Genomic DNA, 22725 nt, shown 5'->3' on the forward strand with positions numbered 1-22725 from the left:
CTCTGGATCTATTTGATGTTGGAGGTGCAATATATGACTCAAGGCTTTAAGACGTGAAGACACTATTATTTTAATGCAGGAGTTACACCTGAAAGAGGGCGGGGCTGAATTTAGACCGAAGTGACGTTAGCGCCTCATGCTGTATTTAAGCCGGAAAAACCTGCTGACCAAGATTTGTATTGACAGGAACTTTACAATGAGGAAAAATGTTTCCCTTCTGTTTACTTCCTTTAAAACATATCATAGTATTTTAATCTCTTCAAATCTAGTAAACTGCCTAAAAGTTTCAAAGCATTTGAGTTAATAAAAGCTTCTGAACACGTGATGATAAAACCTGTTGAGGTAATATCTTGCAATGAATAATTATGTGCCTCCATGAGATAACTACCATGATTATCACTTTTCATCATTAGTTTTGTGAGACAATGTGAGAGGTTAATTATGCAGGGTTATCTCTGAATCATTGTTAAGCATCCTCAGACAGATCTGCTGTGATCCCTTCATGATTTCAGAGTTTAATCATTTGATTAAGGACAAAGGATTTGTTTTAATGGAGCATTCCCCAGGTCTCCATCCTATTGCCCACAGTAATTGTGTTGGCACCTCTGCTGTTAGCCCGACGCTGGACCACCAGCTGTCCTTCACTGCTAACATCGCCGCTACGACCCGATCCTGCAGAAACACTCTCTACCACATCAGGAGGATACGTCCCGTGCTGTCCCAGGAGGCAGCACAGGTCCTGGTCCAGGCTCTGGTCCTACTGTACCCCACTCCTGGCTGGTCTACCTGCAGACGTCATCCGACCTCTACAGCTAATCTAGAATGCTGCAGCCCGACTGGTATTCAACCTCCCCAGTTCTCCCACACCACACACCTCTCCTCTGCTCCCTTCAAGACCCTGGTACTGGCCTACCAAGCTGTGAGGGGATCTGGTCCATCCTGCACCCAAGACATGGTCAAACTGGACACTCCATCTCTCCGCTCTGCATCAGCCAATCGGCTTGCTAATTGGAACCACCCACCCCCCCCAACAAAAACACGCCTGTCTGCTATCCTGGCTCCTAAATGGTGGAACGATCTTCCCACTGACATCAGGACGTCTTCAAAGTGAAGACCCACATGTTACACTTGGGCCGAATACCCCCCCCGCCATCATACAAATGTACCTCTGTACTCGGAGGAGCGACTGTGACCGGATTGTAAGATCTAGATTTGAGTTAGCAAAACTCAGGCCAGCGTTCGTGTCCAAACTCAGGAAGACTCCAACAAAATTCACCGATAATTCAAAACCTCAAGTCACGTTCGCTTCAGAGGTTTAACGAGATGAAGGGGAAAGATGTTGATATGGTTTATGCTGCAATCAAAGATACATAGATTAAACAATACAAAGACTTCCTGTTTGCAGTCCATAATATCCCACAGTTCAACGTGATGGTTTAAAACCAATCCTGCATGCATTTTAAGTCGTCAAAAAACACTCGAAAGGTCTAAATATAAAAAAGTGTGGCATACTTTAACATGAACGTGTGTGTGTGTGTGTGTGTGTGTGTGTGTGTGTGTGTGTGTGTGTGTGTGTGTGTGTGTGTGTGTGTGTGTGTGTGTGTGTGTGTGTGTGTGTGTGTGTTCAGCTCTAAGACATACAGTGGTAAGTCATAATGTAAACACATATATCGCCCTCTGTTTTGATCATCACGAACAGATGGAAGCCCGTTCATTAAGAACATTTATTGAAGATTTTTATCCTAAAATCAAGTTTTCCTCCAAACAGGTGAAACACGCTTCAGGTGCACAAGCTGGAAGTTAGTTTGAAATGTCCTCGGGGTATGAAAAGTGCCTGGTATTTGCTGTGATCAGTGCTAGAGAATATGGAGTTCATTCAATAATCTCTCCCTATAAGACTCGGGGGTAATCTTTATTTGCAAAGACACCAGGTGTGCTTTAAACGTGCAGCAGATTCACTTTAAGCCCATCTGTGATTCATCAGTGCTCCGACAAAACCAGCATGTTTCACGTGTTTGAAGGACAGTAAGATTTAAGACGTTATGCCAGCTCCACACCATCGTCATCTGATTGGAATCTTTGCAGTCCCGTCAGATGGCTTTCCCCAGGATCAGGATGCTCATGAAGAAGACCATGATGAAGAAGAGCCACATGAAGAAGCGGTCCATGACCTTGGCGACCTTCCTCCACTCCCCGATGCGCAGCTGAGCGGCCCGCTGGTCCTGGTACGAGTTGGCAATGTACTCCACGTTCCTGCGTAGTCCCTGGTGCTGGCACACACACACGGCTCTCACAAACACCTCCCTCCTGTCGTCCCCGGCTCCGCCTCCGCCCCCCTCTGCACCTCCGACGCCTGTCTTTTCCTCCACATGCTCACCTCCTCCTCCTCCTTCTCCTCCTCCTCCACAGGCAGACTCCTCCCGCTGAGCTCCTCCTGCGGCTCCTTCTTCCTCGGAGTGGTCGATGGTCACAAACATGTCCTCCTTCCACTCGGTCTGGTTGCTTGAATCGCGGCTCGGCTTCAGAGCGTCCCCCGCCCCGTCCTCCTCCACCCTCCCGGCCCACACCTGCCCGTTCACATCCCAGTTTGTTCCTTTTGGGTTGCTGGCCCGGGCTTCAGACTCCTCCTGAGACTGAGGCTGCTTCCTGGATGCAGCCCCCCCGAGGCAGTTCTCCCCGACCTCGTACACGAAGCAGATGCGGGCGAGGTAGTTCAGGATGAACCGCTCGGCCCACTGGGGGACCGGACGGGCCTCTGGGCCGCAGTGGTGGATGTTCATGATGAAGATGGTGAGCGCTGTGGATGCGGTGACCATCGTCATGGTGGCGATGTAGTACTTTCCTGTGGAGGAAAGGAGATGGAGATCAGTTCGAGTTCAAAACACACACTATAACACCAGGAGAGTTTACAGGAAATCCAGAGTAGAGATACTTTGACCCAGGATCACGTTGCTGTTTTCTGTTTCTCAAATGATGATGATGATGATGTTGATGATGATGATGATGATGATGATGATGATGATGATGATGATGATGATGATGAAAACAGTAACACCAAATGATTGATCAGTTTCTGAAGGGGCGTTCAGTTTGTACCCTCAAACCCATGGGCGTCAGCTCCCTCCGCTAACAACACTTACTTTGATAACTAGTGCAGTAAGTAAGCTCGGAGCAACTGTTGGGGCCATGTCTCCAGTGTTCCCAGTATAAATGACAGCCATGCTCACACCTCAAACTCCAGATCTCACAACTTTTAATAGGATTTGAAAAGTAAACAACTAATTGTGTTCTCGCTTTTCAATCGTATGTACTTTCGGTTTAGCTCCTTAAATGAACATGGTTTGTAACATAGAAAGCACAGGTGTGCCCCCCTCGTTATCTCTTTAGCTTTAGTCGACTAAGAGCTTTAGATGTTAAGTAATTCTCTCGTGCTTTGTTATGCAGAATTTTCAAGAGACTTTAGGGCTCGTCTCTGAAATGTGGACCATTGTTTTATTAACTTATAGATCATTGAGTAGTAAAGGTTTTGGCGTAGTATGCAGTTGAATTATTTAGGATGCAACACTTTGTACTTCAGTGAGATGGGAACAGGCCGTACAGAAAGGGCTCTGCTGAAATGTGAACTGCTGTTGGCATCGTGAGAGTCGAGAGCATTGATTCCCCGGCGGTCATTGTTGTATTTTAGAACAGCGCCTGCCTCATCAACCCCCAGGCCTCCTGATCATTACCGTACAGATAGTCAGGCATAGAGAGGGTGCTTACTGCCGGGCTGCCAACATTTTACTGCCTGCTCAGTTTATTTGTGAGGAAACAAAAAGATATCACAGACCAAACAATTACACATTTGCCTGCCTGGCATTTTGGTTCCCCTTCTCAGCAGTAACTGTATCTCAGAATATTTAACATTCATTTAAAAGTCTTTGGTTTCACGATTACATCTGATCTGAATCTCTGGTGGTGAGAGAGGGAGGGTAGAAGAGGCAGAGGTAAAGAGCTGCAACAAACATCAGGGTTAACACGTAGACATGATATCACGGGAAGAAAGCACCACTAATTCTTGGGTTGCGGTCGAATTGCTGTATTCCTGGACCTCTGCGTGAAAGGTCACGGGTTAAGAGTAGTGGATAGGAGAATTCAAATGGACTTAGGAAAAGAGACTGCGGTGCTTTGAGAATGTGCTGTGGGGATATATATTTTTTTATATATATTGTTTTGCAAATTATTTGGTGGCCCACTTGCAATGCCTTCGCGGCCCACTAGGGGGAGAATCAGCTCTTCGGGGCTGAGGTACTTCCTGGTTCAGCAGACAGTGTGAACTGATTATGAGCTGAACTTCAGACTTGTGTTTAACACGACTCAAAGCAGGCAGAGTCGAGAGGCTACGACCCTCCCTTTGCAAAATAATGTACACAGGTACTTTGGTGTCCTTTATTTATAATATGTCACCATGAATACAGAAACTATGTACACTACACAATCCTTTACAATACATATCATTTCCACTTACTTTCTAAATACACCAGTTTTACCAAACAGTAAAAAAATCTTAGCCTTTGTGTTTCCAACCATAATGCAACTTCTGAACGCGTAGAGTTTGTGTCGTACTGCTCCAACAACGTCTGAGTCAACTTAATTCCAACGTATGAATACCAATTTTACTTCGGATTTCTGAATTTATGGACAAAAGACCTAATTTGGGGAAATTTTATGTCATTTTTTAGGTAGAAAAACTTAAATAGCAAACTATGGATGCTTTAAATTTGAATAAAACACCAACTGTTCAATGACAGGAAAAAAACCGTATTTGTTATATTGAAACATTTTGAAAAGGGTCAAAGTTGACCCGAGGACAAAAGGAAGGTTAAAGGAACTATGATGAATGATGAATGTATGTGTACATCCTCTATTACACTGCAGGTCTATTCTGTAGGTACATTTCAATCAGTCTGTTTCCATGCACATTTATAATGTATGCATAAATAACCTAAGGGCAGTCTCCATGAATTTGAAAAATATCAAGAAGTTTGAATTTGCAAAACCAAAAAGAGGGAACATCTTCATGGTGGAACTGCTCTTTCTTCAGCTGTACTGTATTCCTAATCATGGACCCCCTGCTGCTATCGGCCTCAACACAAAGAACAATCCTTAGTTCCAGATTCAAGTCCAGAAGAAAACACGTTTCCAGTGTGTCCGAGGCTCTTCAAATGTTTTGTTAATCACGGGTTCTTTCGCATTCTCGAGTAAAGTCGCAATAAGTCCACCTTGACTTTAGGCGGAGGGCTGATGATCAGAGGGGCGGCGTTTTGACCCCCGTCATTAGTGCAGGGGTTGAAGAATGGGTAGAGTTTCTCAGTGAAGGAGCAGCCGGCGAAGGAGTAGATGAACGCTGCAGAATCAACGTCGTAGAAGGAGACCAGACACTCCGTATAGTCCACAAACACCCCCACCTTCTCAGGCTGAGACCTCAGAGAGAGACTGACCCGCTCGTCATCCAGAGCTTTGTAATCGCTCTCGTTCCTCAGAGACACCGTCCAGTAACCGTTCTGAGGGCTCATGGTGATCTGGCGTTTCCTGTCGATCGACTCCCTGGTCACTCCTAAATCCCACTTAGTCTTCCCTGAGACCTGAACCTCGTAGTAAAACCTCCCTGAAGTGAAACTCTGCTTTCCTAAAACACTGGCATAAAAAGAGAACCTCTCTGGAATATCTGGGAGATCTTTATATACCTCACCCAGTCGGACTTGTTTTCCGTCCTCAGACAGGACGAGCCAGGGGTTTGCTGTTCGTGGATCCAGAGTCACATCCACCGCGTACTGCTGGACCCTCTCAAGCTCCGCCTTCAAGACCTTCCTCATCTCTCTACAAAGGGTCCTCTCCAGCTGATCCACAGCTCTCCCCACAGCCCCCTCATATGATGGCAGACAGACATGGACCCCTATCCAGTTCTTGGTGGGGGGAGCGACCTTCAGGGACGGGAAGGTTTCAATGAGGTGGTGGTGGTCTTCGGAGCGGGCCAGCTGCTCCAACTCAGCACTCCTCTTCATCAGCTTAGAAATTTCTAGTTCCAGCTCCTGGATGACGCCTTCCGCCTGTTTCTGTGTCGGTCTCTGCTTGGCTTTGATTGTGTCGATGAGCTCCGCCAGGCCGCTCTCAACAGACTCCTTCAGAGCGGTGTAGACCCGAACCCCGTCTGCTATCTCTTTCTCTGCCGCTTTATTACTGAGCTCCACTGTACGCGTGATACTGTCTATCTTGAGCTGCCTCTCCTGAATCATTTGGTGGATTTCATCCTCTAGCTTCCCTAGTTGTGTCTTTCTTCCTTCATATTCTCCTTTCAGAGGAACCACATCATGTGTCTTGTGGTCTAAAAGCATGCAGAGCATACAGACACACGTATGGTCGGTCTTGCAGAACAGCTCCAGAGGCTTATGGTGCATCTTACACACCCTGCCTTCCAGGTCCTCAACAGGATCAATCAGCTGATGATTTTTCAGACCGCTGAATGTCAGGTGAGGCTCCAGGTGAGTCTCACAGAAGGAGGCTAAACACACCAGGCAAGACTTCAGGGCCTTCAGTTTGGTTCCAGTGCAGACGTCACAGGTAATGCCCTCTGATCGGGTCGGTTGTGGCTCTGAGTGAGTGGGTTTCTGTTGAGCCGTCTGTCTCAACTGAGCAGCCATCTGAGAGATCAGTGTGTTGACACGTAGCTTCGGTCTTGTGAGAAAAAGCTCTTTACACACTGGGCACTGGTTGGGGACATTCATATCCCAGTTTCTAGAGATACAGGTCTTGCAGAAGTTGTGTCCACATGGTGTGGCGACTGGTTCAGTGAACACTTCCAGACAGATGGGGCACAAAAACTGATCCTCATTCATTAGCCCTTCGTTAGCAGCCATTTCTGCACACTAACAGCAGTCAAACAAGTGTGAAACAAAGAAAAGAAAAGCATTCATTAATAATTCTGTCAAAGTAGTAAATCCATTTTAGAGTGTTTTTATTGTGCGTAACTTCCTGAACGAGTAGCAGAACCGGTAAATCCTGCTTTAGCTACAGCAAGTATCACAGGCTCACTTACCAGAGATTTGCAGAGACTCCGTTCTATTGAGAAAGTCCTGAAGAACAAGCTAAGTCTTTCTTCAGAGAAAACTTTGAATGATTACGACTGCAGCTTTGCTTCGACAAAACCTATCTATCATCTGTGAAATGTTTGGGTTAATCTGTGCTGCTGCTTTGCTGGCTGAATGTCTCTGGATGACGTTTTCCTGCATTTCTGGTTTGATGTTCATCCCTTTGCCACACCTTCTGTATTCCTCTGGTGGGAGTTGTCATAGTGCATAATGGAATTTCTTTCTTTTCAACAGGTCTAAGAGTCCATAGAACATGCAATTTCATGTCAGCTGAAGTATGTTACTCCCCCATCAAGCCCAGAACAGTCCTACTACCATACGATGGTATACGAAGAGTCAAAACTGTAATGAGATATCGAAGGATCAGCAGCAGTTGTACTGGTTTGACTGGAGGAAGGACTCCAACACTTCTCTCACAAGCACTCTGTCTCTGCATACTGACTTTACCTGTCAGACGTAGAATCAGTGCCTTCGAGACACACAACCTCTAGCCTGCATTTGTTGACAAAAAGAAATGTGCCCATTTTAGGCGACAACCGAATAATACATGAAAACCGACTTCTTGTTGTTCCTTTGTATATCCAGCTACAGATGGACTCAGGGGAGATAAGGGATGATATACTGCCCTCTAGTTCAGCAACAACAGTATTGCAAACACAATAAAGTACCCTATAGGGTTCCCCTCAAGGAGAGCAAACCAGATGCAATGACCTATGTAGGACCTTAAACTACGAGGCACTGAAGGTTGCGCTCATGCAAGAAAACGTTCTGCCTGTTGAAACAGCCTGAGTCTGCCAATGTCCAGACTAAATGATGGTCAGTGTTATGGGTACTCTAATTACTTTTATCGAGTAACGAGTAACGTAACGCGTTAGTTTCGTGTGTTCGGTAATCAGTAACTTAGTTATTTAAAAAAAAAGGTAATCCGTAAAATCCCGACTGCAGCCTGCTTTGTGTCAGACAGGTCTGTGCCACCCGCGGATGTGTCAGCGGAGGCGCAGCGCTGTGATGCGTCTGTGCCCTGCTGCTGACCTACATTACCTGTGTGTGTGTGTGTGTGTGTGTGTGTGTGTGTGTGTGTGTGTGTGTGTGTGTGTGTGTGTGTGTGTGTGTGTGTGTGTGTGTGTGTGTGTCTCGAACCCCCGGCAAGATGGCGGAGAGGTCAGCGTGTTCATCGTGGAAGTACGCACATTATTTTCAATTCACCAGCGAAAAGGACAAGAACAACAGACCGGTAAAACGCACTCTCTGTGTTGTTGAAAAGCTTCTGTCGACCTCAAACAATTCCACTTCGAATTTAAACAACATCTTGCATCGAAGCAGCACTCTATCCCGCTGGTAGCAAGGCCTGCTGAGGGGGACGACGGTGGTGCACCAGCTCCAAAGCAACAGCGTCTGAGTTGTGGCTCAGTACCCTCTCTGCCAGTGAGATTAAGAAGGTGTCGCGGTTATGTGGTTGAGGAGATGCTTCCAATTTCAACTGTGGAGTCTCCATCTTCGAAGAGTGAATGTGAGTTTAGGCCTGTGATACTTGAACAGTGTTTTCATAGTTCAGCTATTAGGCTATATTTGTCATTTGCCCGCTGTGTGCCAGTGAGCGATTTCATTGTTTGTTTTGTTCGGCATGTTTGTTAGATCGTTGATTGGTCGTTAATGTATAAATGGATCTGAATCTGCAACCTGTTTACCTCAGATTCTGTTTACTGAAGCGCACGTAAATGTAGGCACTTCATAACTGCATCATATCGGCTACCTGGGCTGGGTACCAAACGTTAGGCAACTCCTGAATGTTGATCACATGTTCTGTGATTTAAAAAAGGCATATAACTGTCTGTCTTGTTATTGTTATCCTGCAGAGTTCATTTGGTTGGGTGATGTTATTCATTGTCAGGACGTCTCGGTGCATTTAAAGTAGGCTGTGTGTCTGCGTCAGTTAAGCTGCAGCATGTGCGAGGCTCTGCAGCATGTGCGAGGCGCTGCAGCATGTGCGAGGCGCTGCAACCGGCTTTTAATTTTCGGTAACGCAGGAGTACTCTAACGCGTTACTTTTATGAATAGGTAACGCTGTAACGTAACTGATTACTTTTAATTGATAGTAACGTTGTAACCTAATTAACTACTTTCCAAAGTAACTATACCCAACACTGATGATGGTCAGGAATCTTCCAAAAGGTCTCCCAGTCTCAAGGGCCGTTTCTGAAGCGGACATACAGATGTCTACCTTGTCAAAGTTGTTCAAGCCTTATTATATAACAGAAGGACTTAACAGTTGACAAGGAGATAACTGATCACAAAACCAACAGATATAACACAACTTAAAGATCAGGGACTCCTTGGTCTCACCTATCAGTGGGACGCTCTCGGAGGGGGGCATGCTCTCAGCCACCAGAAGCTGAAACACGGTGAGGGCCAGCAGCACGGTGACACCCAGGGAAACCTTTTCACCAGAATCAGCCGGCAGGTAGAAGCCCAACGGCGCCAGGAAGGAAATCATCATGCAGGGGATGAGGAGGTTGAAGATGTAGAAGGAGGCGCGTCTCTTCAGGTGGAGGCTGAAGGTGATGTCCGGGTACGGTTCGGAACAGCAACCGTACAGGATCACATTCTTCTTGGCGGGCATGCCCAGGACCTGGATGGAGAAGGATCACTTGATGTTGTGAATCAAACTGAGGTCTTGATTTGAGCATGTTGACAATGTGACTCACCTCCCACTCCACATTGGGGACAAAGTCTGTCAGGTCTGCCGTGTCTAAGGCGTTGAACAAGTCCATCTGGTTGCCGTTGTGAGTCCAGGATCCGAAAGTAAAGTGACACTGCTGCAGGTCGAAGGGGAAGAAGGCCACGTCCACGGAGCAGGAGCTTTTGGTGATGGCCGGCTGGTCCCACATGATGTGCCCGTCGTGACGAATAACCACGTTGGTCTCCATGGAGCTGGAGAACTCGTCGTCTGCACTGCGGTGGAGGCGGGCAGAAGTAAAAGGAGATCACTGGGGTTAGATTAAGAAGTGAATAATCCCATTGGATAGACACGGTTTACGATTACTTCAAACATTGAAAACAACTTGTTACTGAAAATATGGACCAAAAATGTACAATGCAAATAAAACGCTTTTTGCCCGCTCAGCATTTACGAGTTATTAAATCAAATTGATCGCAATATTGACTTCTGCAATATGCAAATCACTGGACCCTTCAGGTGTAATCTGGTAAACCAAACCTTTGAATTGATGCTTGTTAGTCAGTCTTCTGTCGGGCAGGTGTTCCTACCTGTTGTACAGAACGATGTCAGGCCTCCACACGTAGCTGCTGGGTATGCGGATGGTGTCGAGACCATCATAGTCCTCCTTCTTCCACGTGAGGTAGGCGTCATTCCACACCTGGCGGACCCACAGGTACGTGGTCAGGATCTGGTTACGCTCATCCTGCAGAAAAGGACATGCACATGAGAACATCGAATAATGAACAGGACATGAGGATCAGGAGTCAGGGTGTGGTTACCATGTCGATGATCTGGGACAGAGTGATCTGCAGCGTGACGTTGATGATGTGGTCGGTGTCCTCCACCGGACGCAGGGCGTTGGTGTAGTTGGAGAACAAGTCCGTCAGAAGCTTCTGAGCGTAGCGACCGTGAGCCGCCAGGCAAACTGGGTCAGAGAGAGGGAGAGAAAGAGAGAGGGAGAGAGAGAGAGGGAGAGAGGGAGAGAGGGAGAGAGAGAAAAGGAGAGAGGGAGAGTGAGGGAGAGAGAGGGAGGGAGATAGGGAGATCCTCATTAAACCAGGTGTGTATTTGAATAAGAACTCAGACGGAGACACCGCGATGGGACCGACTATGGATTTGAAGCCTCTAGTTTTACGGTTTGGTGGAGATAAGCACGACTGGTGGAAAGCAATATATCTGTGGGCCAAAATGAAGCGGTGAAAGGGTTCAAGTTATAAGATGTGGAAGCAAGCTGTCAATCACAAAGTAGCCCCGCCCTAAAGCGTACACTTTTTTGAACTAGAGATTGGAAATAAACATTTGTGAGGAACTAAATCAAATCAGACTCAACCCATTTAAAGCCTTATGTTTCTCTGACTGGCCTTTAAACATCTTGATACCACTGCGCTATTTTGACTATCCAAACTTTGTTGTACGTCTTTAAAGCAATGTTGACCTAATTCTCTCCCATAGTACTTTGAAGGTTATAAGGATGCCCGAGTGTAAAAGCTCTTTTCTCTGCTGCTTTGTTCTCTGCACTGATTTGCTTTTAATCCTGAAACGTCTCATATCTCCAGCAGCTCTGAATGCACATCACACGGACACCACATTTCCCACTTCAATTAACCTGGTAATCACCTGCGGTTTTTATGATTAATGAGAACGTGTCTGCAGAACAGCAGATCAGTCCTTTAAATCCATCCTGTGAACTAATGATAATGCTGGTGGAAATAAGTCACGCTTTGTTCAATTGGCAATAAAACCAGCTGTGCTTTATGTTCTTAAATGTGGACTGTTTATAGATGTGCAGCAGACCTTTTGAAGGCGCTGGATTTTCTTTGTTTTGCATTTTTTCGAGCTTTTTTTGCGCTAAAAAATGCATTAAGTTTGCCTCTTAAAAATCTGGTGTCAAGCTATCGGATCCCGGTTCCAGGTTCCCAAAACAACAACAACACAACTCTTTGATTCAGCTTTGGACTGCAGCTAAACTAGAGCTACGATGTGCATCCTGTGTCCTGTAACCATATAAGTAAGGAGTGAACAGCCGACACTTCAGCTGGGTATGAAAATCTGCTAAGGACAAAGACCTCCCTATCAGCTGCACTCCGTCCTCTGGAGACGGTCTGGTATGAAGGCTAGAAGCCAAAGGAACTTCCTGGAAGGTCAGAGAGAGAGATATGAAGTCGTTGCTCCGGTGCATCGGTCGGTGTGAGGATGCTGCAGTGCACTCTGGGAGTCATTCTTTAAGTGTTATGGAACAAATGCTCTTTATTTCAGGCCTACACTCCATGAGCCCACAAGAGATTACAGATAACACGTTTAAACATAGAAAGAAGTATACGGTGTTTATTCGGACAAAACTGTTGACTGATGCCAGTGTTTCAGAGTTACTTCTAGAGTTGTTCAGCTTTAAACGTTGAGGAGTTTCTGATGGTTGTGTTTCATTTTGCTGGGAAAATAAACTCATTCAAAGCAGACATTAACTGGGGACACTGTCAGGATCAGGAGCTCAGAAATAGACAACGTCTTTATTGGTCTCATCGTGCTCCAGGTTAATGCTTTGTCATGTTTCATGTTTTCTTTAGTGCTTTTTGTGCTGTCTTCCACTTCCTGTTTTACTCTTGTGTCCCTGCCCTCGTCAGCGTCAGCCCCGCCCCTGATTGTTTCCACCTGTTCCCAGTTTCCTCAGGTTTAAATAGTCCAGTTTCCCCTTTCTCGTGCCAGTTCGTCTTGTCCTGTCCTTGCATTTGGGTCATGCTTCAAGCCTGTGCCATGTTCCTGAGTTTTTCTGAGTGACTTTCCGTTGATTCTTTTTGATAGCTTCTTTTTCTTGTGTTGTTCTCACCTCCTCAGAGTCCCGCTGCCTTGTGTCTGAAGTTTGTAAGAACATGTGTTGCATACGGAGACACAGAAAGAAGAATACTCTGTACTTCAGAAAGTATTTGTGTTCCTCTGTGAGTGTCTTCAGAAGACGCGCTCTGTATCTAAACCTGAAATGTAACGATGAACAGTTCTTATCGTACGTGATAAACATCAATTTACCCTGAGACTTCAGATAGAGTTTAAGCAACAAATCCAATTAGTCTGAGTAAAAGCATCACGGTTTATGTGTTTGACTTTAATGCAGACTCTGCTTCTCTGCAGACGGACTGCAGATAAAACAATCCCCCCACCTCTAGAGGGCCTAGGGTTCTTTAATCCCCTTTCCTACTCTCTTTAATCATCACCACTAAACGATTACTCTCGGGCCTCAAACCCATGAATAAGTACAGTTTACTGTGAACGTCCGACAGAAAGGACAGAGAGATGGAAATCTGCAGGAGGAGAGGTTTACCGACATGCCTTGCTCAAAAAAGGAAGCACACAAGCCCACCGTCAGGAGAGTGACCTTCAGATAACGAGGCTGTGATATATTACTGAACCCCTTTATGACTGAAGACATGCAGCGTTAACAGCGTGTGCAAATATGGAAGTGTGGGAGTGAAGACCTGGAGGACAGGAAACCTTGTTGGGAGGGAAGGGATAAAGATAAAGCCTCGCAGCTCCTCAGGTTTCTGTTTAAGGATGAGTTCACAGACCCAAAAACCCAGGTCTCACCATCAGTCTGTCCTTTAAAATATTCTGACAGAGATCATAGTATAAATAATATCAGGTGCAATATTCATTTGGAATATCATATACAATACTGCTTTTCAAGACAGTATTGGTTTACAGTTTGTGTGGGAGGTGGTGGCAAAGTCCATAGGGGTTTGACTTGGGAACTGGAAGGTCACCAGTTCAAGTCCCACAAAGACCGAGCTCTCCCCACTCGACTGCATGTCTCTGACTTTAAATGCTTTTCTATTTCAGACTGGAATTAATGTCAAACCCTTCTTCTTGTTTTTGTTCTATCTGTTCTTGTGTTTGTTGAACTTCCACAAGAATGATATGTTTTCTATTGTTTTACAATTAAGGGATCAAAACGATCAACATCTTCCCCCAAAACTGTTGTTGTTTACTGTTTAAGATGCAGTTAAAAAGGCTCAGTCATTATATTGCAGCTGCTCATTTTACTTTCATCAAACCACCAGCAGTTTATTTAGAATATCTTCATACAGTTTGATCCTGTCAGCTGAAGGCCCGGGGGCTGCAGTGACAACAGTCTTCCTGCCTCTGTGTTCAACACCTTCCCCCCAGGGAAGATATCCTAACAACTACAGGCCAGATTTCCATTAAATGTGACTCTGTTTATACAGAGTGATGACAAATGAACGTAAAATCCCACATTAAGTGTGAGGTGATGGGAGCGGCTCCAGTGTGTCCATCAGGAATGCCTGTGGATCTGTACTGGAGGTATGACCACCGTTCTCACTCAAGATATTCCCTTATTTGGAGTTTTGATGATGGTGGAGCGGGGAGTCATTGCTCCAATGTCTCCCGCAGGTGTTCATCTCTCTAAGAGAACCGATACTAAAAGACCACTACATCCATTTACCAGACCCAGACCAGAACCCTTAAGCTCATTTAAATGCACAACATCTGTTTCCACTGAAAGTATGTATTACTTACTGGGAGAAGCTTTGATAAAAGGGTTGGCATGATATCAACAGACAGATTGCCATTGGTCTTCCCCACGTCTGAGGTCAAACCAACACCGGACGTTCACTCAGACCAGAGTTCATTCATGATGTGAATGATGTACTTAAGAACTGTGTGCTTCTCGTATATATATGTTTAGTATCTTGGTGTTACATGAAGCTGTCTGTGGCTCTTTCTGCTGTAACAATCAACATGTCCCCTCTGCGGGACGATCAAAGGGATTCTGATTCTGATTCTGAACAACACATCTTACCTAAACCACGATCCTAAACCTAACCAGGCAGCTTTTGAAGTCTGAACAGGTAACCTGAATTTGTAGGATATCTCTTCCACATGGGGTGTCCCACTATTTTCTCATTATCCTAACTCCTCCTTCATGAGGCCCTACTCCTCTTCTTATAAGATGCACTCTTGTTTTCTCCCCAGCGTTTTTTCTTTTGATTTTCTTTTCAAACTTCTCGTCGTCTGAATGTCGACTTTTAATGTTCAGTATTTTTTCAAACTGATCTCTTCTTCTAAAGATTCTGACTTTAAATATTTCTGGCTTTTTCTTTTATTTAAAAATGTCCAATAATTTTTTCAGAATTCACTTTATTTTTTAAATGTTCACTTTTTAGATAAAATTCGAACTTATTTTCTAAATTCTGAGAGGATCAGTCCAGGGAACATAAATCAAACCATTTGAAAGGGAACAACATCCCCGTCCGGGTTCTGGTTCCAGAAACATGAGCTTTAAACACTCTGCAGAGGCTTGAAGCTGAAAGGCGTTTATTGAATGGGATGATAGTATTTTGTGACCCTCCTGCTCCTAAATTGACAGAGAAACAGTTCAAAATAGGTGTTGGAGAAGGATTTATGACCTTTCTAAGAAAGCCCAAGATGCAGTAACAATGGAGTGTATGTTTGAGAACACACGACTGATATCTCCTCCCCGGTACTACCTAACCATTCCCCTTCCTGTATCTGAAGGTGACTCTTGATTGGGAGCACCTGATTGCTGTCCTGCCGGGGTTTAAAGCCCTGCTCCAGAAGGTCTCGACCCCTCCCTTTGCTGGCCTACTCCTTCCTGAGTGCAGCTACCTGGTGGTCATTTGTTCGGCATCGTCTTTGGTTTACAGCTCTACATCCTGCTCACACACCCACACCTACACGGCTCACACACCTCATTTTGGTAGCCTCTTTGTTTGTTTGGTTGTAATACATACATGTATTGTACCTGTACCTCGTGTCCATTTCCCATTCTTTAATCATGGCCAGGGTTCAGTTTCTACGGTAGAGTTTAAGGAGAGAGGTATAAAATACCTGCTTTTGGTCATCTTCTTTAATCAGTACAGATCCATTGAAACAGACCTATGTTGGCCCGCCTAACTGACGACTGCCCTGCCAGGTGGGCTTCATTACGACCCTGAGGTCTCTGTGTAAATCAACCTGCAGCTCCGCCTCCCTCTGTCTCTCCGTTCATTGTTCAAACGTCTTCGCGGTCCGGCGAGCTCATGACTCAGCACTTTGTGAGACAGCATCGACACTCAGAGGAGCTGAAGTGTGAGCTCTAACACCTCTGAAAGCATGCCAGCTGGCCCACACACACACACACACACACACACACACACACACACACACACACACACACACACACACACACACACACACACACACACACACACACATAATGCAGCACATATTCATCATCGTCTTCCAGCCTTCCTCGGAGTAACGACTGAGTCCTTACAGTACATGTGCACAGATGGCCAGAAGTAAAAAGGGAACAGGGTGTAGTGAAAACAGATAATGGCACGTTAAGTCAATATGACCTCTGTGTGTGTGTGTGTGTGTGTGTGTGTGTGTGTGTGTGTGTGTGTGTGTGTGTGTGTGTGTGTGTGTGTGTGTGTGTGTGTGTGTGTGTGTGTGTGTGTGTGTGTGTGTGTGTGTGTGTGTGTGTGTGTGAGAATCTCTTTCTAGAGATCAGTTACTTCAGTCATTTCTGCTGTAAAGATGTATAACAGATGTTGTTTGGGTCTTATTTATTTCCCGTTTGCTCAGGTGTTCAGAGAGGAGGCGGCTGAGGGGATGATTTATTCTCTGGGTTTACAGGGTTGTTGGTTTTTGTGCTATGTCGTTGCCAAGTGGAATGCCTCAACAACCTCACATTGACTGATGACCACTACTGGAGGAAAGGGAAAAGCTTGGGCCAAGCAGGAAGCCATTAAATGTTGTAAGCTCGTCCAAATGATGGAGTTTAAACACATTATGTTTCACTTCTGTTAGCGTTGTGTGGTCGGACACATCAATGCTCAGAATGATCTGAAAAAATGGGACGTGAAAACCATCGAAAGAGGATCCAAAACCCTGACAGATATCAGCGAGTTATAAAATACAATGCATCCATGCTGTTTCCACATGATGTTTCGAAGCTCATGAACACAACCAAAGACGGAGGAACGACGCCCAAGTATTACGGAAAAGCTATCGGCTCGATTTTCATGAAACCTCCAAAAAAGAATCCAACACATTAAACATCAAAATAGTGCAGAGGATAAAATATAATACTGTGGAGCAAAGCAGGGATGAGAAGAGAGGTACAGCTAGAAATGCAAACATGATACAGAAAACAGTCCAGTAATAAATCAGATAACCTGTGGACACCAGAGAAAAATATTAGCATGAGGCACTCACGTCCCTTCCCGCCCAAATTAAAGCCCCGCCCACTTCAGGTGAAAATCCTGCATTAAAATAACTGGTGTCTTCACGTCTTAAAGCTGCTGAGTCATATATTGCACCTCAAACAACAAATAGATCCAGAGCTCCGGTTCCTTTACTTCCTCTCCAGAAAAAAGGAGAGTAAAGAAAGGATCAGAAATCTCAGTCTCAGTGTCAGCCTGCTGCCTGCCACTCGTCCCCCGCAGACCCACCGGACATCCATCCCCTATTTATTCTCCGTAAGCTGTCTCTGCCGTCTGACCAGACATCTGACCCCATCTCCATATCTCTGGACTCAGTAAACCCTTTCTGACCCACAGAGAGATTGTTTCCTGGCAGCACTTTAACATTTCAGGGGGAGAATCTGTATTCTGGTTTGAGGGGGACGCCCCCAGAGCGAGGAGCAGAGACCCTGATACTGGTTTAGACTGAACCCTGGGTCAGGATGAAGTAGATGTTTAATATGTGGTGTGTGCAGGTAGCAGTAGATGAAGTAAAAACTGCAGGCTGAAATACACAGTCTATGATGGACAACTAAATATCTGTATTTTAAAGTAGCAAGTATAAATGACTTGAAACTATGAACTATAACGCCATTCATTTCAAATGTGTAGACTTTAATTCATTCATCAATGGTTTTCTTGCTCGTTAATTCATTAGCCTTTGCATTATTTCCTGTATTGTTTTAATGTATTTCTTTCCATTTACTTCAAACCCATTTGTGATATTTATTCATGCTTATTTTAAATTCTGTTGTCTCAGTTTTTTCCCTTTGAATTTCCCCCAGTGTATTTGTGTTTGTGTCATATTGTGTTTGTACAATCTGTTTCTCTCTGAGTGTTAACATTCCTTTTTATAAATTATAACAGAAGTCTTTGGTCTCATTTCCTTTTGAACCCCTTCTTTTGTAAACTTCCTTTCTAATTATCTGCATACATTTCACATCAAGTGCATGGGTGCTTCAGACTGCATCATTTGATTGACAGTTTATAGTTGTAGATGAAATGTTCTACAGCTCTTCATCAGGTGTCTTCGAGCCACAGCACCACTTGCTAACCCTCACACACACCGTTGCATCCGGAGCAACTCAGGGTTCAGTATCTTGCCCAAGGACACATCCACATGTTGACTGCAGGGCTGGAATCAAACCAGCAACCTACTGGTTCAGAGACGACCACACTCCCTCTCAGCCACCGTCGCAGATGTTACGTCGAAAAAGCTTTGGGTGTCGTTCCCTGTAGAGCACAGACACAGGTATCCTGGGTTTGTTTTGACCTATCGACCCCCTGCAGCCACGCTCTAATGATTACGACGTCAGGATCACAGCGGAGTTAATTTAAGACTTAGTGCATCTCATGGAGGGGAGCACCAGCCTCACACCGGGGAGCAGGGATTCTGCAGTCCCACACGTTTGGGATAATGTACCTTCTTAGCCTTTTTGCGAGTCCCATGACGTGTTTAACATATCTATCCCTCCTGAACACAAAGCAGGTGCTTCTCCTCTGCTGTATATTATGGACACAGCGCCTGGTCAGGGATAAATGTCGGTATTACATGTGAGCATCGACTGGATAATGAGAGCTGGGTAAGAGGCAAGAGTTGTTTAGCGGTGGTTACTTCAGCTCTCAATAACTTCCATTCATCAAAGCATCAAATAGTTAAAGATGAGAGTAATTATTATACAAAGAGGGGTTTTATGGTTAAACATAGTCATTATCCTCATATCACTTATTCAGTCCTTCACAATAAAAGTCCCCCACCATCACACACATTTTGAGAAAAATAAGAACTACTTTTTTGATCAAGTACAAATGCAGACAAGCAGAATACATCTGAACATTTGAAGGCACCTTTTTCCATTTTTCACTAATTGAACACCATTTGACGACATAATTAAATGAAACCAAGTAAAACTTCTGTAAAGCACATGGAACCCATTTCTTATAGAAGTACCTATGGTATTACTTATTCATATCAGTTGTATTCTGAATGCCCTATTGATTATATTAGCTTCCGATTCAAGTTTACCACATGATACCTTCCTTTGGGGTTCAAAGAAAATGAAAACCTAAAAAACTAAAGTGCTTTTGCTCTCTTAGGACCCCGCTCTTTTTCAAATGAGTGTGAAAAAAATAATACAAATAAAGAAGCTGAAAAGAGGCTGGAAATGTTCTTACCTGGGAGGCAGAGGAGCAGCAGCAGGTAGACCGAGGATCCGCTGCAGGGGAGCTTCATAACGCCTATGATCCGCTCAGTAATGATCCAACTCCAGAGCTGAGAGGGGCTGAGAGGAGCTGAGAGGAGGGGAGAGGAGGGGAGAGGAGGGGAGAGGAGCTGAGAGGAGCTGAGAGGAGGGGAGAGGAGCTGAGAGGAGGGGAGAGGAGCTGAGAGGAGGGGAGAGGAGCTGAGAGGTGGGGAGAGGAGGGGAGAGGAGCTGAGAGGAGGGGAGAGGAGCTGAGAGGAGGGGAGAGGAGCTGAGAGGAGGGGAGAGGAGGGGAGAGGAGGGGAGAGGGGGGGAGAGGAGGGGAGAGGAGCTGAGAGGAGGGGAGAGGAGCTGAGAGGAGGGGAGAGGAGGGGAGAGGATGGGAGAGGAGCTGAGAGGAGCTGAGAGGAGGGGAGAGGAGCTGAGAGGAGCTGTGGGGGGGAGAGGACCTGAGAGGAGCTAAGAGGAGCTGAGAGGACCTGAGAGGAGCTAAGAGGAGCTGAGAGGAGCTGAGAGGAACTGAGAGGAGCTGAGAAGAGCTGAGAGGAGCTAAGAGGAGATGAGAGGAGCTGAGAGGAGCTGAGAGGAGCTAAGAGGAGGGGAGAGGAGCTGAGAGGAGCTGAGAGGGAGGCCAGTGAGCTGCTGCTGTAGTGCGGTGGGCTTTGAGGTATGGGGGGTTATTAGTGCCACACAGGCTGGACTCTAAAGCACGCCGGGGGAGTTACTGTGTGAACGTTCAGACAGATTCAATGCATGAAACAAGACGGAGCGAGAATGGAAGATACAGTTTAAAGAGACACCACAGAAACATGGAGGGAATTCAGAGTAAAGGTAGCATGCTTTCTTTAGCGCCTGTTACGTACCTCTCAACTAGTAACAGTAAATCAAAAGATTGTTAACGAACAATTTAACAGTCAGCTTTTTGACTAACAACTAAGTATTTTAATACATAAAAGGCTGGACACTAAAACACACCGGCAGTGTTGTAAAGTAATCATGGGACACACCTTTCTGATCCCCAGTGTGAGTTAAGCGTAAGAAATTCCAGATCGATTTCTGAGAGCTTCATCACAACCATATTTTGATATTCTGGAAAAAAAAGATGTTCAGATGCATCAGCAATGTGATTGAAGAGCTAAACAGCGCCGGATGTTGAGTCATTCTACACACCTGTTTACACACCTGTTCACACACCTGTTTACAGACCTGTTTACACACCTGTTTACAGACTTGCCTTTCACCCAACAGCTAGCCACTTAGTTTAGAGAACAACATGTTGTCTTCCCCTTGCTGCTATCTTCTATATACATATGGGAACAGTTATTGTCTCATTAAAACGAAGAATTAAAGCAGGAGGGTAAAATGTATTTGTGAATTCAGAATAACATCCCACGTTTTGACCGTCTATATTTCCTTTTTAATACGAGAGCCTTCACAGTAATTACAGCTCGGTCTCTACAGCTGATTAAAGATGCATCAGGAGGTCACTCAGTGAATAATTGAAGGACAGGTTTGACCAGTTGTCTGATTCTTTTGTAACTGGAACCAAAACCAGCTCGTTCCTCCAACACATCAGGTGACAAACGCCGCCCCCCGCCCTGACCCCTCACCTTACTGCAGGTTTAATTACAGACAGAAACAGATGGTCTCTTTAGCTTCCACAATCTGATGCAACATCTGAAGTACTGCAGATTACACTTTGGATATAACATTTTGAGCCACACTAGCATAACGTCTTTACAGATGGTCCAACAATTAGCTCCAGACCATAATATCTCCACAACCACTTAATGGAGAGCGTTGACTGTCCTCTTCCTTAGATGTTGAATCATGGCGAGTCCTGTAGGTTCACACGGTCAACTTAAAGCCTCCAACACTTTGACAGAACGTATGATATTCCTCTGTGTTTCTGAACTGGTAAATGTTAGCATGCTATCACACTAAGCTAAGATGCGTTCCAGTTGTACTGGGAAGTGGAGGTATCTGAGTTCCCAGTCTAAAATTTCAACTGGAACGCCCCCTGAGGTTCGATATAAAGTGCGTTTAGCAGCCGGTAGGCTAACAGTGGCTGACACATTTAGAGACTTGAAATACTTTGTAGATTAATAGAATCATCCCATATCAGCTTATACACAATTCAACTTGTTAGTGATCAAATAAATTTCAGGCAGTGTAAAGAATAAATGGAAATACTCAAATGAAGTATTAGTTGAGTATATGTACTCTCCATCAGTGAAACGTACGCAGTTAGATCTGAGTACTTGTACTTTTACTCAAGATCTGAGTACTTGTACTTTTACTCATGATCTGAGTACTTGTACTTTTACTCAAGATCTGAGTACTTGTACTTTTACTCAAGATCTGAGTACTTGTACTTTTACTCATGATCTGAGTACCTCTGTTATTACCTGACCTGTGAGCCATGTGATCTCTCAGTGAACCCTGCAGATGAATGAGTGATAAATACTGGAAGGTAGAGTGAGGACGTGAAGAGGAGATTATCGGATTAGAAGGAAATAAATTGGATGACAGCGCCGCGGTGATGAAGTCAAGGAGTCAAGTCTCTTCTTGTTCTCTTCAGAAAGGGTTTAATTTGCTTAATTGGTTTTAAAAACTCACAAATACAAAATGTGTCAGATCTCAGCGATAACCAGGAAACAGGAAGTGTGTTTTATACCTGTCCTATTCTATTTCAGGACGACTGTGGCTGAGAGGGAGTGCATCGTCGTAGAACCAGTAGGTTGTTGGTTGGATCCCAGCCCTTGGGCAAGATCCTGAACCCTGAGGTGCTCCAGTGTGTGTGTGAGTGTGTGTGAGTGTTAGCTTCCCTAGAGCTAGGTGTGCTGCTCTGCATGAATGAGGTGTGAATGGATGAATGACTTGTGGTATGTGAAGCTTTGAGGGGTCAAGGAGCCCTGATGTAGAGCTGTATGAGTACAGACTGTTTAGCACTGGGAAATGCCTGGATGAGATGTGATGCTTCCATAAAGTTAACTCCATAAGACATAAAAAGAGAGATCTGAGGATTTCTTGCAGTGTGTTTCAGATTTGTGGAGCTTATCAACTGAGTCCTGCGTCTCTGTGTTTAATTTGGACATGAAGCCGATCATCGGAGAGGTTTTAATAACAGAAAACATTATAATGAACCACTTTCAAAATCACTTTTCTGTGAAGCTGCAGGAATATCTGAGAGCTCCTCTCAAGCTCCGACTCTCGGCCGGCTCTTTCTTTTCTGCCATCTTTTGTTGAGAGCACTTGAAGGCGTCTGAAGGTTAATTGATCTGGGACGCTGCTGTCTGTTCACCAGTTCTTTAATTCCTGCTGGAAATAAAAGGCTTTCAGGTGGCCCGGCCAACAGAAACCAGTTCTGGAGCCAAACTCTGAGAACACAGGGACACTGGGAGCAGCTAAAGGAGCTAATC

At 45.1% G+C, this 22725-nt stretch overlaps 2 protein-coding genes across 2 annotated transcripts; both read right to left on the reverse strand.

Annotated features, from left to right (window-relative positions):
- Nucleotides 1-1792: 1792 nt before the first annotated feature.
- On the reverse strand, nt 1793-19335 carry LOC134872698 (neuronal acetylcholine receptor subunit alpha-9-like). The gene is made up of 6 exons (XM_063896103.1): nt 19278-19335; nt 10626-10771; nt 10395-10549; nt 9833-10079; nt 9471-9756; nt 1793-2842 (listed from the first exon to the last, which is right to left on the reverse strand). Exons 1-6 carry the CDS (start codon nt 19333-19335, stop codon nt 2091-2093), a joined length of 1644 nt encoding a protein of 547 aa, XP_063752173.1. The 3' UTR covers nt 1793-2090.
- On the reverse strand, nt 4415-7446 carry LOC134872697 (E3 ubiquitin-protein ligase TRIM39-like). The gene is made up of 2 exons (XM_063896102.1): nt 7076-7446; nt 4415-6905 (listed from the first exon to the last, which is right to left on the reverse strand). The coding sequence occupies exon 2, from the start codon at nt 6894-6896 to the stop codon at nt 5217-5219; it is 1680 nt and encodes a 559-aa protein (XP_063752172.1). The 5' UTR covers nt 6897-6905; nt 7076-7446; the 3' UTR covers nt 4415-5216.
- Nucleotides 19336-22725: the final 3390 nt, after the last annotated feature.

Source organism: Eleginops maclovinus, chromosome 11 (genome assembly GCF_036324505.1).
Source record: "Eleginops maclovinus isolate JMC-PN-2008 ecotype Puerto Natales chromosome 11, JC_Emac_rtc_rv5, whole genome shotgun sequence".
In the NCBI taxonomy this organism is placed as follows: Eukaryota; Metazoa; Chordata; class Actinopteri; order Perciformes; family Eleginopidae; genus Eleginops; species Eleginops maclovinus.